Source organism: Varanus komodoensis, unplaced genomic scaffold (assembly GCF_004798865.1).
Source record: "Varanus komodoensis strain SLA01 unplaced genomic scaffold, ASM479886v1 scaffold7_1, whole genome shotgun sequence".
NCBI lineage: Eukaryota > Metazoa > Chordata > Lepidosauria > Squamata > Varanidae > Varanus > Varanus komodoensis.
Window position 1 is genome coordinate 5,773,862 of NW_025336479.1, and position 16,817 is coordinate 5,790,678.

General features: G+C 39.8%; 1 protein-coding gene across 1 annotated transcript in view; it reads right to left on the reverse strand.

Moving 5' to 3' along the window:
• Window positions 1-16,817, reverse strand: part of LOC123035653 — a 65,002-nt gene that overhangs the window by 37,694 nt on the left and 10,491 nt on the right. The window contains 21 exon segments of the mRNA XM_044454066.1: window positions 5-45; window positions 910-1,165; window positions 2,082-2,218; window positions 2,320-2,443; window positions 2,950-3,067; window positions 3,153-3,240; window positions 3,653-3,720; window positions 3,988-4,300; window positions 5,276-5,446; window positions 6,499-6,648; window positions 6,758-6,876; window positions 7,619-7,757; window positions 8,490-8,593; window positions 8,683-8,781; window positions 9,711-9,774; window positions 9,924-10,016; window positions 10,104-10,221; window positions 12,101-12,128; window positions 12,479-12,635; window positions 14,442-14,585; window positions 14,672-14,877. Of these exon segments, the coding sequence (XP_044310001.1) occupies window positions 5-45; window positions 910-1,165; window positions 2,082-2,218; window positions 2,320-2,443; window positions 2,950-3,067; window positions 3,153-3,240; window positions 3,653-3,720; window positions 3,988-4,300; window positions 5,276-5,446; window positions 6,499-6,648; window positions 6,758-6,876; window positions 7,619-7,757; window positions 8,490-8,593; window positions 8,683-8,781; window positions 9,711-9,774; window positions 9,924-10,016; window positions 10,104-10,221; window positions 12,101-12,128; window positions 12,479-12,635; window positions 14,442-14,585; window positions 14,672-14,877 (2,737 nt within the window).

A 16,817-nucleotide genomic window follows, 5' to 3' on the forward strand; every position in this document is an offset into this window, starting at 1 on the left:
CAGCTGGTCGCATCTCTCCTCAGCATCTGCCAAGCCATCAGCTTCCTGTGAAGGTAAAGCATGTTTTAAATAACAGTTAAGGATCTTTTCCTGAACAAAGAGATCATACATACACAGTTTTTTGTGTCGACTCATTTATTTCAGTGAAGAGAAGCAACATATTTTGCCATATTTAGAGAGAAATTCCATTCAACCTTAAATATTCTTGTGAAATTTCCCAACCATTGTTTAAATTCCTGTAACTATCTGACATAATCAAAAGTTCAAGAATTCAGAATGTCACAAATAGGCTTGCAGACTGGACTTGGACTTGGTTTCTGTGGGAAGAGCAGTATTGGTGGCATTGCAGAAAGCATTGCACAGAATAGATCTTCTGAACAGATTTCTCACTCAGTGTAGCCTTTATATTGAACTTTCAAATGTGAATTAATTATTAGATTTCACAATATGTTAAATAACAAAGGGATCTTATAACCAAATTAAATTCACTTCAATATTAAGTTGAAGCAAAGGTGATATCAGAAAACAGAAGTCAGTGTCTTCTGCTACTAAGTTTTTCAGAATCTTGAAGCAAACTTTGAAAACTCACAGGTAGTATTTTCACTCCATCCACAATTTGTGATCATATTGTCCCTTTCTTGTATCTTTTCCCCTATTTCTCATAGGCTAGGTATAAACAAACTGGCCTAAATATGTAAAGAGTATTCCAAAAAGCAGTTCATGGTTATGTGGACAAAATTATATCCAGAGCAGATGCTGATTTTAAAATACCTAAACACTAACCTGAGGTAGAATTCTATTCACAGGTAGAATTTAATCTCTGTAATGGAATTTCCCCTGTAATGTCTGAATATCTAAAGTCAGAATTATAATAGAACACAAATATACAATGTCATCAGTGATGCTTACAGACTGGACTTGGAGCTGCAAATCATTCTTCTCTTGTGTCAGAGTCACCATTTTTTCTTCAAGTTCCTTGAGTTTGGCCTCTGTCTTAGCCAGCTCTTCTTTTGTCTTCTCAAACTCTTCTTTCATGGTGGCCATCTCCTTCTCTGACTCAGCACTCTTTAGCAGGGGCTTGATCTTGAAGTACAACTTCATCCAAGGCCAGGTCTTCACATTCATGAATGAACGGATATTGTACTGAATAGTAAAGATGGACTCTCTGTAATGATAGCAAAATGAAATGTTGATAATTTCAAAATAATCTTGGCAAGTAATTTATTACGTCCAATCCTTAAGTGGCTCTCATGTTGGACTATCTGAACAATCTGATTACTTGACCTCTAAGTGGTTCAGTTGCAAAGTCTGGTTAAGCACTTTAGAGAGCTCATAAGCAGCAGTTTTCTCAGCTTTTAAAGCACACCAATGTCTTCGCCTTAACTTAAACTTCGTATGTATATCTCAAGGAAGAAGTAGGAAGAATCAGTGACTGTCACTTAAGAAAAAGTTTGTGGGTCAATACATTTGAAAGAAGAAAGCGGAAACAAATAAAGAAACTTATCAAATAAAATATCCAGTAGTAGGATTATCATCTTAAAGTAGCTTCAATTCCTACTTGCCTTCTTGGCAAATGTTCCCATTTTAGAAACATGCTCCATAAACTCACATGCTAATAGAGAAGTAAACAGAATCGATGTGAGGGGACCTAAGTAAAGTACTGAATACAGGATATTTTAAAGATGTGCCTTACATGTATACTTTTAAGATATACTTTACGTGTATGCAGAAAATATAATATGTGTGTATACTTTCTATTATACTGTACATATACTGCATGTATCCCAAGGAATCAAGACTGTCCATGACTGCCTGTATTATGTAGGCATATGACAAATGGACACATTTGCTGCCCCAAAATTAGTAGAGTGGCCCTAAGCAAGTTTTGTACTATAGTTAGCATTGTGTAGTGCATATTTATATATTTATATGTATATTTATTTACTTAAAACTTTTATATACCGTCCAATACTGAGGTCTTTGGACAGTCTTACAATAAAAACAGAATGGAGCACAGCATCCAAATTGATGCTGCATATACATTTGTTAGGTCAATAATCATGAGTGGTATTATATTCTACCTCCGCTCCATCATTTTCTTGAATTCCACCCTTGCCAAGAACCCACGACACATAGCCTGAGTGCGTGTAATCAGCTGGGCCAACTTGTCGTCTCTCATTTCCTCTAGAAGTCCCAAAAGACCAGCTTTGAAGAACACCTGGAGGGAGAAAATATTGCGGAATATGGCTAACTGTCCCAACAACTGGGTTTATACACACCCAGTATAAACATGACATTTATATGTTAGAGGTATCATACCTTGGTGTGGCCAAATTTATACTGGGTGTGGTCAACATCAATGGATCCAAGAAGCTTCTCAGAAGCCTTCTTGCTGTCAATGAACTGTCCCTCTGGGATGGCACTGGCATTTAATACTCTGTATCTGTTAGGGAAAGCAGAAAATGATGTTTAAAATAGGAAGCCATACTTATAAGCGCCCAACTGGATCAGACTAATGGTCCATCAAATTTAGTTTTTGTCATTAAATGGTGAAAAAAAGCCAACCTGTATCCTCAATGGCTAATTGCCTTAAAAATGTGTGTCTGAGATGCGAAGAGAGTTATTACTGACTGTGGTTCTCTGTAGTGTCTTTAAATAGTTGATACTGCAGGGACTGCTACTGTACCTCTCATGCACCTCTTGAATTTTCTCAGGTCTGTAGAAGTAAAAATTCTAGGAAACTCTTGACAGTGCTTCTGATCCAATACTCTTATTTTTCATCTCAAATAGTTAAAGCGCTATATTTTGACTGTTAGCATTTCCTTCTATGCCCATTTGTGTATGCAACTAACACTGTGTGGTAAATGGTATGTTACAATGCAAGGATAGTCAAAAGTTAAAGCAACTTAAGACAACCCGAATAAATTGGTAATATGGTGCTTATCTAACCTCTGCTTGAAATCACCATAAATAATCCTGCTGGGGAATCCTTTCCTGCAAATACGGATACCTTCCAGGACACCGTTACACCTCAGCTGGTGCAATACTAGCTCATGTTCCATGGCACCTTAAAAATCAAAGAAAATATGAATGCAACGACATATAGTGTGCATACATCACATTTTTCAAAGAATCAGAGTTCTGTATCTTACCAGGGGTTTTAGTTTCATTGGGGATGATGCAGCGCACAAAATGTGGGTGTGTGCTCCTCAGATTGGACATCAGCTTGTTTAAATTCTCCTGTGGAACGAGAAGCATTTGTGACATCCACATGTTGCAGAAGATTAATTCACATTACTCCCAAACTAAAGTCTGTAAACTAAGTGATAGGCTACTCATGGAATGGGAATCGCTGAAGAGAAAAACGGAAAGAAAGCTCAGACCATGTTAATTCAAACATACATGCACATATTTTCTTTTGGACTTTTTTTTTTTAAAAAAGAGTTTTTTGGACAAGCTGGTCCTTCTAACACTGTTTTTAGGCTTCTCCTCTTCTAATTTGTAAGCTGCCTAGGAAGGCCTTTTGGCAATTATAGGCAGCATATGAATATGTGCATAAATAAATAAATAGTTTTGACATCTGATATAATCTATATACTGACAAACAGCTTTAAAAAAAACCCATTTTACCAATAAAAGAAATTGTACATACCCTAAAGAGAGCAGACACAGTCTGGAAAGAGGAACCCTTCTTCTTTCCACCTTTCTTGGGACCACCCTCTAAATGAGAGATAATAGATTAAATAAATGGATGCAATTTAACACATATATAAATTGAATCTAAAGGAACTATTTACTTGGATCTATGAAGTTCTTAATTAGGGAGCAGTTACCAGCATCAGCAGGGCAATCAGCAAAGAGCAAAGGAGAAAGGCTGGTTAATTTCCAACCAGCCTGACTGAATTTTGTCATCCAGGCATAGTAACCTTAGGTGGTGCTGCTGGATGCCCTAATCAGGATTATGCACATCAGTGCATTACAAGTCACAGGAGTTACCTTCTGCAGGACGATCAGCAAACAGTAAGGCCAAGGTTTTCATTGAAGACTTCTGATACAGCCCTACAACAGTATCATTCAAGGGGTCCTTGTTCTTGTCCAGCCAGCCAGAGATGTTGTAGTCCACAGTGCCAGCATAGTGCACCAGAGCAAAGTGGGCCTCAGCCTTGCCTTTTGCAGGCTTGGGCTTCTGGAAGTTGTTGCTCTTGCCAAGGTGCTGGTCATAGAGCTTGTTCTTGAAAGAAGTGTCCGTTGCCTTGGGGAACATGCACTCTTCTTCCAGGATGGAGAAAATGCCCATGGGCTATAAAAGCAGAGAGGAACAGAGAGCTTACCACCCACATGTTTTTCATCTGTAATGTGTACAGTGTTAGCTGTTTCAGCCAAGGAGGATGGCTCTTTTTGAACAGAGACTACACATGATTGAACAACCAAATGTGAAACACTTTGATTAGGGAACCATTTCTACAAGTTCATGTCTCTAATGCTGAGAATAATCCTTTTTGGGTACACGAAATGTATTTAATAACACATCTAATAACACACATTATTTATGAATAAAACTGCTTTCCATTACTCCTGGCATTGAGGAAGGAACATAGAAGGTGGAAAACTGGGCTAAATCCAACACTGTACAAAGTAGACATGAAACTTCCTTTTCCTCTCCTCCCTTCTGCAGGCCTTTGCACAATTCCTAGATGTACCCCCTGGAACAGCTTAGGGAGGGAAAGGTGTAGAGGTTTGTAGGAGGCAAATGGAATATGTTTTGCTGAGAGATGCTGTTCCACTGGTAGACAAACACAAGGTTGTATTGGATTCAACCCAATAAATATGCAACTATCAACTGAGGGCAGGGGCTGTTGGGGAGGAATGAGCTAACCTTTCTGCTGCTGTGGCCACCTTTGAAAAATTGTTCCTCCTTAGCTGCAATTATTTTTTTAAACAACCTAATTACAGCATATTGAGGAAGTGCAAATGTGCATCTTGTTGTATCTATGCCAATGAGTGATATGCATGGCATATCCAGTTCCAACCATGTTTTCCTTCTTTGGAGCCACTAATCAGTGGAACATGGAGCCTAAGAATATCTCCAAGTGAATGTTTGGTTCTCTGGCTGAAGCAGGATCATTACCGTTCTTAGGGAATTCACTTTAAAGTATTCCTCTCTATCTATATAGATTCACTGCTATGGAGGCAGCATTGTTCAGGCATGGGCTCAACTTTCCTACTTTAAGGACAATAGTATGATGTTGTGAAGCCAAAGACATTTTAGAAAGACCTTCTCAATGAGTTCAATGCAGGCAGCCAGGTCCATCCCAAAGTCAATGAACTCCCATTCAATTCCCTCCTTCTTGTACTCCTCCTGCTCCAGTACGAACATGTGGTGGTTGAAAAATTGTTGCAGTTTCTCATTAGTGAAGTTGATGCAGAGCTGCTCCAAGCTGTTGAACTACAGGAAAAGAATATTTATTTAATTAAAGAAAAGATTATTAAATGTCATGAAATGTTCCCAAGTATCCACCCAGAATTTAGTGTCTCAAAAGCCTAAAGCTACTGAATATTTGGCTCTTCTTTGTATGAGATATCTGTGACCACTTGTCCACAGCATATATTAACTAGGCTTTTATTCCATTTTATTCTCAGCTTTGTGAAGCTTTTCATGTATAGTTTGTTCCTGTATCTGTTTTAACTCCTACATATGCATTAATATCAATATAGCACTACAGAAGAATTACATGAGAATTTATTGTTAAGAGAAGCGTTATTTTAAGAAGTCTTAATTTTGCTCACCCTTCATTCAAGTTTCTAAATACTTTCAAGATAAAAGTTAATTTCTCATCCTTATATCTGTGTAAAACTACCCTTAATTTGAACAATACAGGTGTCTTTTTGTTCAACATTTAATTGAATTAATCAGGCTAAATGAGTAATCCTGCACGATAATTTGAAATGCCAGCAATAGAATTGATATCTACCTATCTACCTACCTACCTATTTTGTTTGTCTGCTGTCCCATAGCCTGAAGGCTGACTGGGTGGTTCACAATGATACAATTCCTGGAGACTGGAAAATGTCTTTATACTCTTCCTTATCTGTTCTAAGTGCCCTGCCAGTTTCACTTAGGTCCTTGAGCAGTGTTTGGCTTATATTACACCTAACTATTCCTCTTCATGGTCTACTTTCAAGTCAGGTAGCACCTTACCAAGAATTCCTTATGGTACTAGCTAATATGAGTCTATGCCCTTTCATTTCCATACTGCTTGCATTTCTTGTTACCACCTCTAAAGGTTTTCCAGGCCATATTTTTACATCTGAAGCCTGGGGCAGGGGTTATACGCTATCCTGTGAGCTGGCCAGAACACTCCTGAAGGATGATTCCTCAAAGACAGCTGAAGTAGCGGAGATCTCTTGGTCGTAATGATATATGTATTTATAAACAAAACTAGAGGAGAACTTGTGTAGGATAACTGCCTCCCTCATAGCAAAGTTACATTCTCTTACATCAAAGATCTCAAAACCGGCAATGTCCAGCACACCGATGAAGTACTGTCTTGACTGCTTTGTATCCAGTTGCTGGTTAATACGTATAACCATCCACAAGAACATCTTCTCAAAGACAGCTTTAGCCAAAGCTCCAACATTGTTATACACCTAGAATACCACAATGCAAGAATGAGAGTGAGCATCTAAAGTAGCAGAGAAAAGTTCTGAGGAAATGTTAGTCTTGTGATGCATGCAAGTTGCAAGTTTATAGAGTTACCTGCTGGACAGTTTGGCCTTTGGTGACGAACTCATTGCCAACCTTGACTCGGGGGTAGCACAGAGCTTTCAGCAAATCTGCTGAATTGAGGTTCATGAGGTAGGCAGCCTTGTCAGCAACTGAGCAGACATAAGCAAAAAGGATCATCAACACAAAATAGAAAGACCACAGTTCTCAGCTGTATAGAAGATCCAAATATTATCTCACATAACTTCACAAAGATTTTGCTTAAGTCAAATTTAATACCTCAAATTAATGCTTTTAGATTTTTTTCTAATTTGTTCAATATTTTAAATTATGACATTGCGAGTCAAATGGCTAAAGAAAATAGATCCTCAAAACATACCAATCACATTCTAATTCAAATATTAAAAGGGGATATAGCAAAATCATTTGTTCTTGTGACTCAACTGTAAAAGAAACACTGTTGAGTCATTGAAGGGGAATAAGGTATTTATGTATTGCATTTATAGCATGCCATTCTCCGAGGAGCCCAAGGTAATGCATATATTCCTCAGCCTCTCCAATTTGACCTCACAACAACCCTGTGAGTAGTCTAGGCTGTGGCTGGCCCAGTGGCAGCTGGTGAGCTTCATGGATGAACAAGGACTGCAGCCCAAGTCTCCTCAATCCAGTTGAGCATTCTAGCCACTACACTACACTACACTGGCTCCCCCACACTGTTTTCATTAATCCAGTGAGGAAAATACTCATAACGTATTGCAATATTGTAACAGATTATATAAGGAGGTATGTCATGTAAATGATTTTATAATATATCCTCCATATCATATTAGAGGTCCTAAGTTATATAATATTTACTATACTGTAACAAAGATCTATGGTGGATTTTACAAATACCTTCGGTGCCATCTGGCTCAGCCTGTTCCTCACGCTGCTTCTGCTTGAACTTCATGTTCCCATAGTGCATCACAGCACCTGTCAGCTTGTAAATGGCAGTCTTCTCTTCAGCAGTGAAGCCCAGGATGTCAATGGCTTCCTGTCAATGGAATCAGTCATCAAACTGCTGTCAAATGCAATGCTGAGCCAAAACTGACCCTTCAAATTCATCATCCTGTTCTGAGGCAGAGTATTTGGCCACTAATTCCATTTGGCAATTAGTGGCCTGTGATTTCCATGCACAATGCCCCTTTTGGAACAGCACTTTTTCTTATTATACGAAAAATAACACAGACCTTCGAGGCACCATAAAGACTAACACATTTAGCTGACATAAGCTTTCCCAGATATGTCCAGTTGTTCAGATACAGTGGACACAGTCCATAGCTTAATCAAAACTACATGTGCTAGTCTTTACGACGTTGCAAGATTTGTACGTTTGTCTGTCTTTGTTGCAACAGACTAATATGGCTACCCCTCTGGATGTTCTTGATGTAACATCATGCTATCACTCTAGGGGGAGTGTGGGTAAAAAATGGCCCCACTAGCCATGGCTCCTGTGTCTGTGATTTTACACACACGCTACTCCTACATGTTCCTGTAGACCTGGGGAGGCAGCAGAGCTATGCTTACACGAAAGCAGGAAGAAATGGCTACCATTTCCAGAAAGCTTCTCGCATTCTAAATTTTCTAGAACGTCTCTCCCCACAACACTAATTTGAAAGGAGGATTCATCCACCCAACTCCATTTCCATTGAAAAAAATAAAGCCAAAATCTAATTCTAGTAATTCAAAGTGATGCTCCATGTGGCCAGTTGTACAAGTTACTTACATCAGTTGCCATCAGCTCTTCTTGGTCGTTAATGCTGGCAACAGAGATCTCACCCTGACTCACATAGTGATAGTCATATGGGTTGGTAGTAATCAGAAGCATCTCTGAATAAGGAGAAACACAGATACGTTTTCATCCCCTGTAGCAAGATCTAAGTAGCAACGGCATGCACCAGAACAGATGCTTCTCTTACCAATCAGCTCTGGCTTCTTGTTGGACATGATCTGATAAAAGATGTGGTAGCTCCTTTCAGCTTTCAGCTGGAAAGTAACCCTGGATTTCTCCAGCAGATCTGGCAAGGCAATGGTGTGTAATTACGAAAGACCAGTCTCAAGCAAGGGTAGACAACCTGTGATTGCATGCAGCCCACCAAAGATGTCCTGACTCCCCTTGTCCTGCACCTCTGTTGTCACCACCACTCAGGAAGTATGAGAAGACTTCTCTCCATGTGCCCTGCTTCCTAGAAAACTTAGGCTGATGGCAGAGCACCAAACCATAGTTTGACAGGCTGTCAGGAGCCTAGTTCTTAGTGAAAACACATGGGGTAGCTCTCCTTGCCGTGTTTTCCAATAGGATGGGTGAGAGGGGGAAAGAGACATTAGCCTCCTTCCAAATTGATCATGATCACTGCCGTCGAGGGGCATAGTTAAAATCTGTTCTCCCCCCACCCCCCAGCAATCCTGTGTGGACATGTACATTTGTCTGTGGGTATGTATGTGCCTGGGTGTATGTGTGTATCTGTGTGAAGGTGCTACCAGTTTTGAGAATGCATTGGACAAGGTGCTTTCCAGAGCACCAGTTCCTCTTTCTCTCTCTTCACTGCTCTGCTTTTTGCCTTGCCTTGCCTTGCCTTGATCATTCTCCTGCTTCTCTGAAAGGATAGCTTTTTCACTGTTTTGGCATCCTCACTGGCTGCATCCTCCACACCCCACACCTAGTTTTTGGTTCCTGTAGCTATTACTCTAAATTTTAGAATAAAAATACTTTAAATATTTTATCTCAGAGGTCAGGTTGACAGCCACCACATTGCAGGGAAGTGTTTGTCCACCACTGTGTTGTGTGTGTGTGTGTGACAGAGAGAGAGAGCGAGAGAGAGAGAGAATGCTGTGGACCCAACCACATATGCAGCCAAATATGCAGTTCTGTTGGAGCCAATGTGATTCCCAAACTTCAAAGGGTTGCCCAACCCTGACTTAAAACATGGAAAGAAAGGTCCCTTACATGTCTCAATGTCTGCAGAAGCCAGTTTGCCCGTGGCACCAAAATGGATTCTGATGAATTTGCCCTTTAAAGAGAAAAAGGCATATTACTACAAATGCTTTGAAGAAAATTCTTTCTATAATCTACTAGAGACTTAGCATTTGAAGGTAAAATGCACATAATTGGACAAACATGAAGTATACCCTTTGTGTACTGATTTTTTGCAATGCTTACAAAACGTGAAGAGTTGTCATTCCTCACAGTCTTGGCATTTCCAAAAGCCTCCAGCAAGGGGTTGGCACTGATGATTTGATCCTCAAGGGTGCCCTGCAAGGAAAACATCACCAGTTTATTTATTGTCAATCACAGAGATGTTGCAGAAAAACACATGCCATCTTTTTGGCAAAAGCTCACCTGCATCTTGCCTTGTTGGGCTGGCTCTTCCTTCTTCTTATCAGAAGCAGCAGCAATTGTTGCAAAGTACTGGATGACACGTTTCGTGTTCACAGTCTTTCCTGCACCAGATTCTCCACTGTTGAAAAGAAGGCCAGAGGAAAGAGTTGCATTAATGAATTCAAAATAATAACATTAAGATTTTCAAATACACTAAAGCATGGGTGAGGAACCTCACCACTACCACTACTTTTCATAGGAACTAGGTTTGAAAACCCTTCTTACTGGAAAGCCTTTTCAGAGCTAATTACATTGCAAGAGTAATTGGTGGGGCAGAACTGAAAAGCAGAGGACAGGGAAGGATTAATCTTCCTTATTAGTACTGCTATTTTTCCTTTCCAAAAATACTTCCTTGCACTAAAGTTAAGCTTTCAGTAACTTTTTCACTGACTTTAAGGGAAAGCTTTTTCCAAGCTGAATTCCATGGAAAGGACGTAAGTGTGTGTGTGAGCATGTGTGCATGTGCGTGTGCACGCACACATGCACATGAGTGTGTAAGAGAGAATGTGTATGAGGGAGTGTATGAATGATCCTATTGTCCCTAGATATTACCTAGAGATCCATAAAATACTTTAGTTTCCCTGATTCAGGTTGGAATTGGGAATCTGAGCTCATATCTATCTGAAGGAATGTCTCTTCCTGTATATGCCTACCCAGGCCTTGAGGCCATCATCTGAGGGCCTTCATAGTGTAGGACACAAGGGATCCAGTCTTGGCATGCTAGCCCAGACCCTAATATTGGTTTTTTTCTCAATAATAGTTCAGTCGCAAGCAAAAGGGCAATCGACTCAGAGCAATGGTGCCATCCCCTTTCATACCTTCACTGACCAGACAGCAATGGCAGAGGTTCATTGGTTTGAAATTCCTGCTATGGATGCTGATTGATGCATTTGAATTCAGATGGTTCCCATGCTCATCTGGGAGGCTGGAACTAGGAGCCTTGGCAACCAATTGCTCAGTTCTGCCTATGTGACTTAACTCAGGTTTCATAGGTGTTGCTGGTATGAGGGAATCATTCCTTTGTTCTAAGGACCTGGCATGCCTGGGTAAGTCCTTTCATGTCCTACATCAGAGAGTGTCCTCTAAAGGACACAAAGAGGTGGCTACCAGGAGAAGGGCCTTTTCAGTTGTGGTACCCCAATTATGGAACCAGCTGCCCAAAGAGTGCTTCTGGCCCTTACTCTTTATTCTTTTTGGCACCAGGTATAAACTTTTTTATTTATCCAGTATTTTAACAGTTACATTTTTATTCTCATCTTTTAATTGTATTTTATCTTGTACTGCTGTTATATCTCCTTACTGATCTGAATGTGGTTGCTGTGAGTTCATTGTTGCCATTTTAATTGAAGTATTATTTCTGTTTGATTGTACATACTATTGATTATTATATATCGTTGATTAGTGTTTGTTGTATATTTTCATACCCTAGAAAACCAAAGTGCAAAGAGCCATATTGGCCGCTTCTCCAAGCTTGTAAGAGCAACCTTAAAAATGGACTGGATCCATCAGGATACATCTTCTGATGGTGCTCCTTTCCTTCCCTTCCAAGGCACTATACCAAAACTGAGTATTTAGTTGCAGGGCTTCAGGAGTGAGAAGGCAGAGATCTCCTCTCTTGCTTTTCCTTCCCTGCTTGTGCGATAAGATGCTTGTAATCCTCCAAATTCAGCAGGCTGTAGGCCTCTCCATTGGACTGTAGCCTTACACTACTCTTTTAGCCATCCAACTGCCATGCATACCTCAGAGAAACTAGGGAGTGACTACTGAGTAATTCCCATTGCCAAACAACAGTTTGTCTGATTCACTGATATGACATTAAAGTATGGAATGTTCTTAGACTTCATGATGCACAAGAGCATCCTGAACCTTTGCCTTCTACCATGACAGGTAGGGCCCTGGCTCCATTTCAGCAGGATCAAGAGAAGAAAAGCCTGGCTGGGCCAAGAAAGAATACTTACGTGATCAGAATAGACTGATTCTCACGATCTGAAAAAGATTTTTTAAAGTTACTTTGACTGAAGCCCCAGTTGAAAACCATATGAAGCAGATAAAAGAATTAGAAATATGCCTGTGCTAGGTATGAATGTCACATTCATTTGAAAATACATGAGTAGTGGAGCTCCAGCATCTAAACTTAAGTGAGCTGAGCTCCCAGTTAACCCAAATCCAGAGAAAATAGTGCCTGCTTAGTTTCTAGTTTATTTCCTGTTATAGTTTGCAGATGAAGTTTTAAACTACCTCAGCCCTGGAACTGATCCAATATTTCACTGTCTCTGAAAGGACATTAATGTTCTCTCTGAGGAACAGCCATTTTTTAAAGATGTTCCTCCACTCACCAGTCAGCATGAACTGATAGGCGTTGTCAGAGATGGAGAAGATGTGGGGAGGGGCCTCCTGGCGCTTTTTGCCCCTGTAGGCTGTTACCACCTCCGGGTTGTACACTGGCAGCCACTTGTATGGGTTCACAGTGACACAGAAGAGACCTGAGTAGGTCTGTCAGAAGAACAACACAATTAGCTCAATTATTTGCGTGCATTCATATTTTTATTACTATTGTTATATTCTCTACAGCCAGAAAAAGACATCATTTGTAAGAAGCTCCTTCTTATTTCTAAAGAAGGAAAACCAGAAAGAGAAAGAAGTGAAATAGGCCTAAATGCTAAACTCCTTCAGATAGACCTAAACTTTAATTGTCAGTTAAACTACATAAGAGATATGTGTGACTTGGGGTAATTGAAAGTTCAGAGAGTGGTTTGACAGGTTTTGAATTCCTCCCAAAATGGGGTGTGTTCTCTTTAAAACAAAACCAAAAAAACTAACTTTTGAACAGGATTTTTCTTTCAGGGAAGAAACGATTATTACCATGAAGTATAAACATGACTTTCCTGTCCTTTGCCCAATCTTGGTGAGAAATGGCGATGGAACTATCATTACAATGAGGAACAAACAGCTACCTGGTTCCTCCACTTTGCCGGATAGGAGAACAAGGAGGTGGATAAAGAACTCTGGACCCCATTCCATGTCCTCTTTCCCAGCACTGAGGTTGGAATGAGTGTCAGGGGAAGTGGCAGAGAAGAGGTTAGGAAGTTTAGGTGGCGAACAGGTGGGAATAAATGGGGAGGTGGTGCAAAGGGATTGGAGAGTGGCAATGGGTTGAAAGGACAGAATGTGAAAAGTGAAGCTTGAACCCTTCTAAGCCTTCTGTTGATCTCAAATTTATATTTTATTGTAATATTGTACAATTATTTGTTCAGCTCAAGCATGATTTAGGCATGGCATGAAGAAATCAGAGTGCAGAGGTTCTAGACTAGGGGTAGACAACATGTGCCCCCAAACACTTTCTTTGGTGCTCACTGTGATACTCTACTCTTCCCATTTTTTGTATAAAAAAGATTTTTTTATTTTCTTACTGGAAGCTGGGAACTTTTCAAAGCAGAGTGGGAACCTGTAACTCTTGCCATCTTAATTTCCTACGAATGCCTCTGGACAGGTTATTTACCATACTCTGCAGCCATGCCTGCCACAGGAGTTATTTTATACTTATATACCCTGAAGAGTTTCTCAATTTTTCAGATGTGCCCATGACCCCAAAAGTTTGTGTGCTCCTACTCCAAACATGTAAAAGTTCTCCTGGAAACTTGCTGTGCACATGGTGCTAAAAGAACCCCAGAGTAGCATACAGATACAATGGTTCCCAGCTGCATTGCCTGCCTTTGCAGGGGCCCTAGGAAGATCTAGTTGCAGCATGCCAGATATGTTGAGGGCAGAAATATGCCAGTATGAGGCTGCATCTCAGACCAATGTGAAAGCTTAGACCAGAACATCTGAGCTATGCTTCACCAGGCAGACAATCTAGTGGCAATATAGGAAACATTACAGGATCTTGAGACTGTGGTGATGATGCTTGAATTAAAGAAGCTTATCTACCACGTGGCCATCCAAGGATTTTTCATTCTTTAAAGAGCAAGCAATCACTGAAGTTACAGTTTGTTTACCATCATAAAACTCTATTTGTGCATTATGTGTAAAGCTTCAGCTATTTGGCTTTTTAAGGCATACTTGAATGAAAAAAATCAGTGTTCCTTTCCCTTATGCTGAGGATATGAGTAATATTTTGTGCAAAGTGGTGTGTGAAAAGTTGAAGGAAGGCAGAGAAGATGGCCCAGAATTGTACCTCTCAGTCAATATGCGATCCACAGAGCTCTCAAGAGAATATTACGTGCCACCCCGAAAGCATGCTTATCTAAAGCCTCATGGCTTTAGGAGAAGGAAAAAACAAAATACTAAGGCTTTACTCACGTAGATCATCCAGGCTGCATAACGCTCTTTGAGGTTATACAGGACACCAGGTTCATGGAGATGGGTCATCATGGCCATGTCCTCAATTTTATCGAATTTGGGAGGGTTCATTGCAAAGACTTGATCTTCCTTAACTGTCACAGTCTAAAAAAGGAAGAATATTATATCTTTGTAAGATATTATCTTACAAAGGATATATTTTGACAACAGATTTCTTGTCTAATACTCACTTCTCCACTTTCAGTCTTGACTGTGACTTTCCCTCCTTCCCTGCTCTGAACAGTGCCTTTGACATAAGACAACTTGGGATCCACCACAAAGACAGAGGTCTTAGCATCAAAGGGCTTATTTTGTGCCTCAATTCTCTCCTTCTCTGACTTTCGGAGAAAAGGGGCCGCTGCACCAAAGATGGCCATCTCAGCGTCTGACGACATGGCTGCAGTTTATTGGAGACACCTCAGCAGCAGTGAATACTAAATAAAGATAAATGTTCCGTTAGGTATTTAATGGATGAACAGATAAAAGTATTTCTATTACACTAACTTCTTTTTTGTTTGTAACCTTACATCATTCTAGTTTGGTGACTTGTAATTGTAAAGTTCCTCTAGACTGCATTCAAATATTCCTCTCCTTCTTTAGAAGGATCAGCCTCAAGAGGAAGAACTCCTTTCTCTGAAGGAAGGGGACCTTTGTGCACTGGCCAGAGAACTATAGTTATAGTGAGGATATAAAATGTAATCAAGAAATGTATAAATGCAAAACTGTGTGCATAAAGAGAACCTCCCTTTGGAAAGCCTCTCAGCTCAATTCAAGGAGGCTTGTAATTATCTTTAAGATACAATTTCTTTGCTTATTCCATATGGCAGTTTGTACAGCTACACATCCTACCATGTCCTTGCCATTCTATTGGGCGAAGAGTGAATGCCACTGAAAAGGGACCACATCTCATTGGTAGGCCCCATAGCAAATCTCAGGTTTGGTGCCTGTCATCTCCAGTGGAGAAGCTTAGATGGCAGGCAATGGGAAAGTGCAGATACTATAGAAAGCAAGTACCAACCAGTGCAGACAATACTGGAATAGTTGGAAAAATAGCCTGAATGGGAATAAGGCAACTTTCTTTGATGTATTTCACATTCAATAGCACTAGTAGAGAATAGTGAATAACTGAGAGTTTGGGTTGATGTGGGCATGGGGAACTGATTCAGTTTTCATTTAAAAGAACAATAGAACAAAGAAAGAAGAGGTTGGGCATTGCCATAATTCAATGACAAGACCTTGTACTTGGGGGACATGCGCCCACTTCTCACACAACCACTAACTAAATGAGCTACCTTTCTGCAATGTATTTTACCTAAGTTATTCTAATAAAGCATGAATAAAATAGCTCATTTCCTGCATTAAGGCTACTTTTCTCTGGAAAGAGTTAAAAATGTTATTTGAGGCATCACTGTTTTAACGAAATAAACCTTTTAGATAAATTGTAAACGAAACAGGATTTATATCCATGAAATTAAATTCTGGTCTCTGTAGTTTTTGGCATTCAGATTCTTCCACTCTGTCCAATTTAAAATGTAACTGTAAAGCCTTGCTGTGTTCCACTGTTTGTCTACTATTGGTGCATCTTTTGAAGCAAAGGCTTCAATGCATATCAACTGACAGATCATCTTTATTAGAAAAGAGAGAGGTCTGACACAGTATATCCACACTGTCAATCAGGAGTGAAATATCCTCCTCTAGTTTATCTTAGGTTGGAATCCTACACCCACTTAGTTGGGAGTAAGTCCCTTTGAATGCAGTGGGGCTTACTTCTGAGTAGACATGCAGACAATTGCACTGTTAAAGTACTATAAAATGAGTACTGTATCATTTTTGTTAAAATGTAAAATGCAATAGGTTTGGGGTGTTTTTGTTAATTTTTAACATTTCTAATTTGACATTTTAAATTTTCTTCTGCATGCGCATTCTTTCATCTATTATTTTAACTGATAGTAAAATTCAAATTTCCAAATTATACTTTTATACTGAATTAATGTTGGCACAAAATGAAAATTACATTTCTGATATTCATTACAAGAGTTTTAGTACATTATGCTATATCTATGCCATAGGAATTAGTATATTTAAGTCTTACCTTGTGCAAGAAGTTCTATGCAGACCTGGATGGCAACACTGCGGGGGGGAAAGGTAAAACTTTTTTATTGCTTGTAAACATCTCCAAGGATGAATGAGGAACAGAAGAAATGGATGGACATATTCAAGAACAGGTCTGGATATCCTCATATTGAGTTCCAGGGTCGTTAAGAAGGCCCTAGGATGTGTTGAATTCCAGGCCTCTGATCCTTCCTTGCAACTTTCATTTCTTTCTCCACATGACTT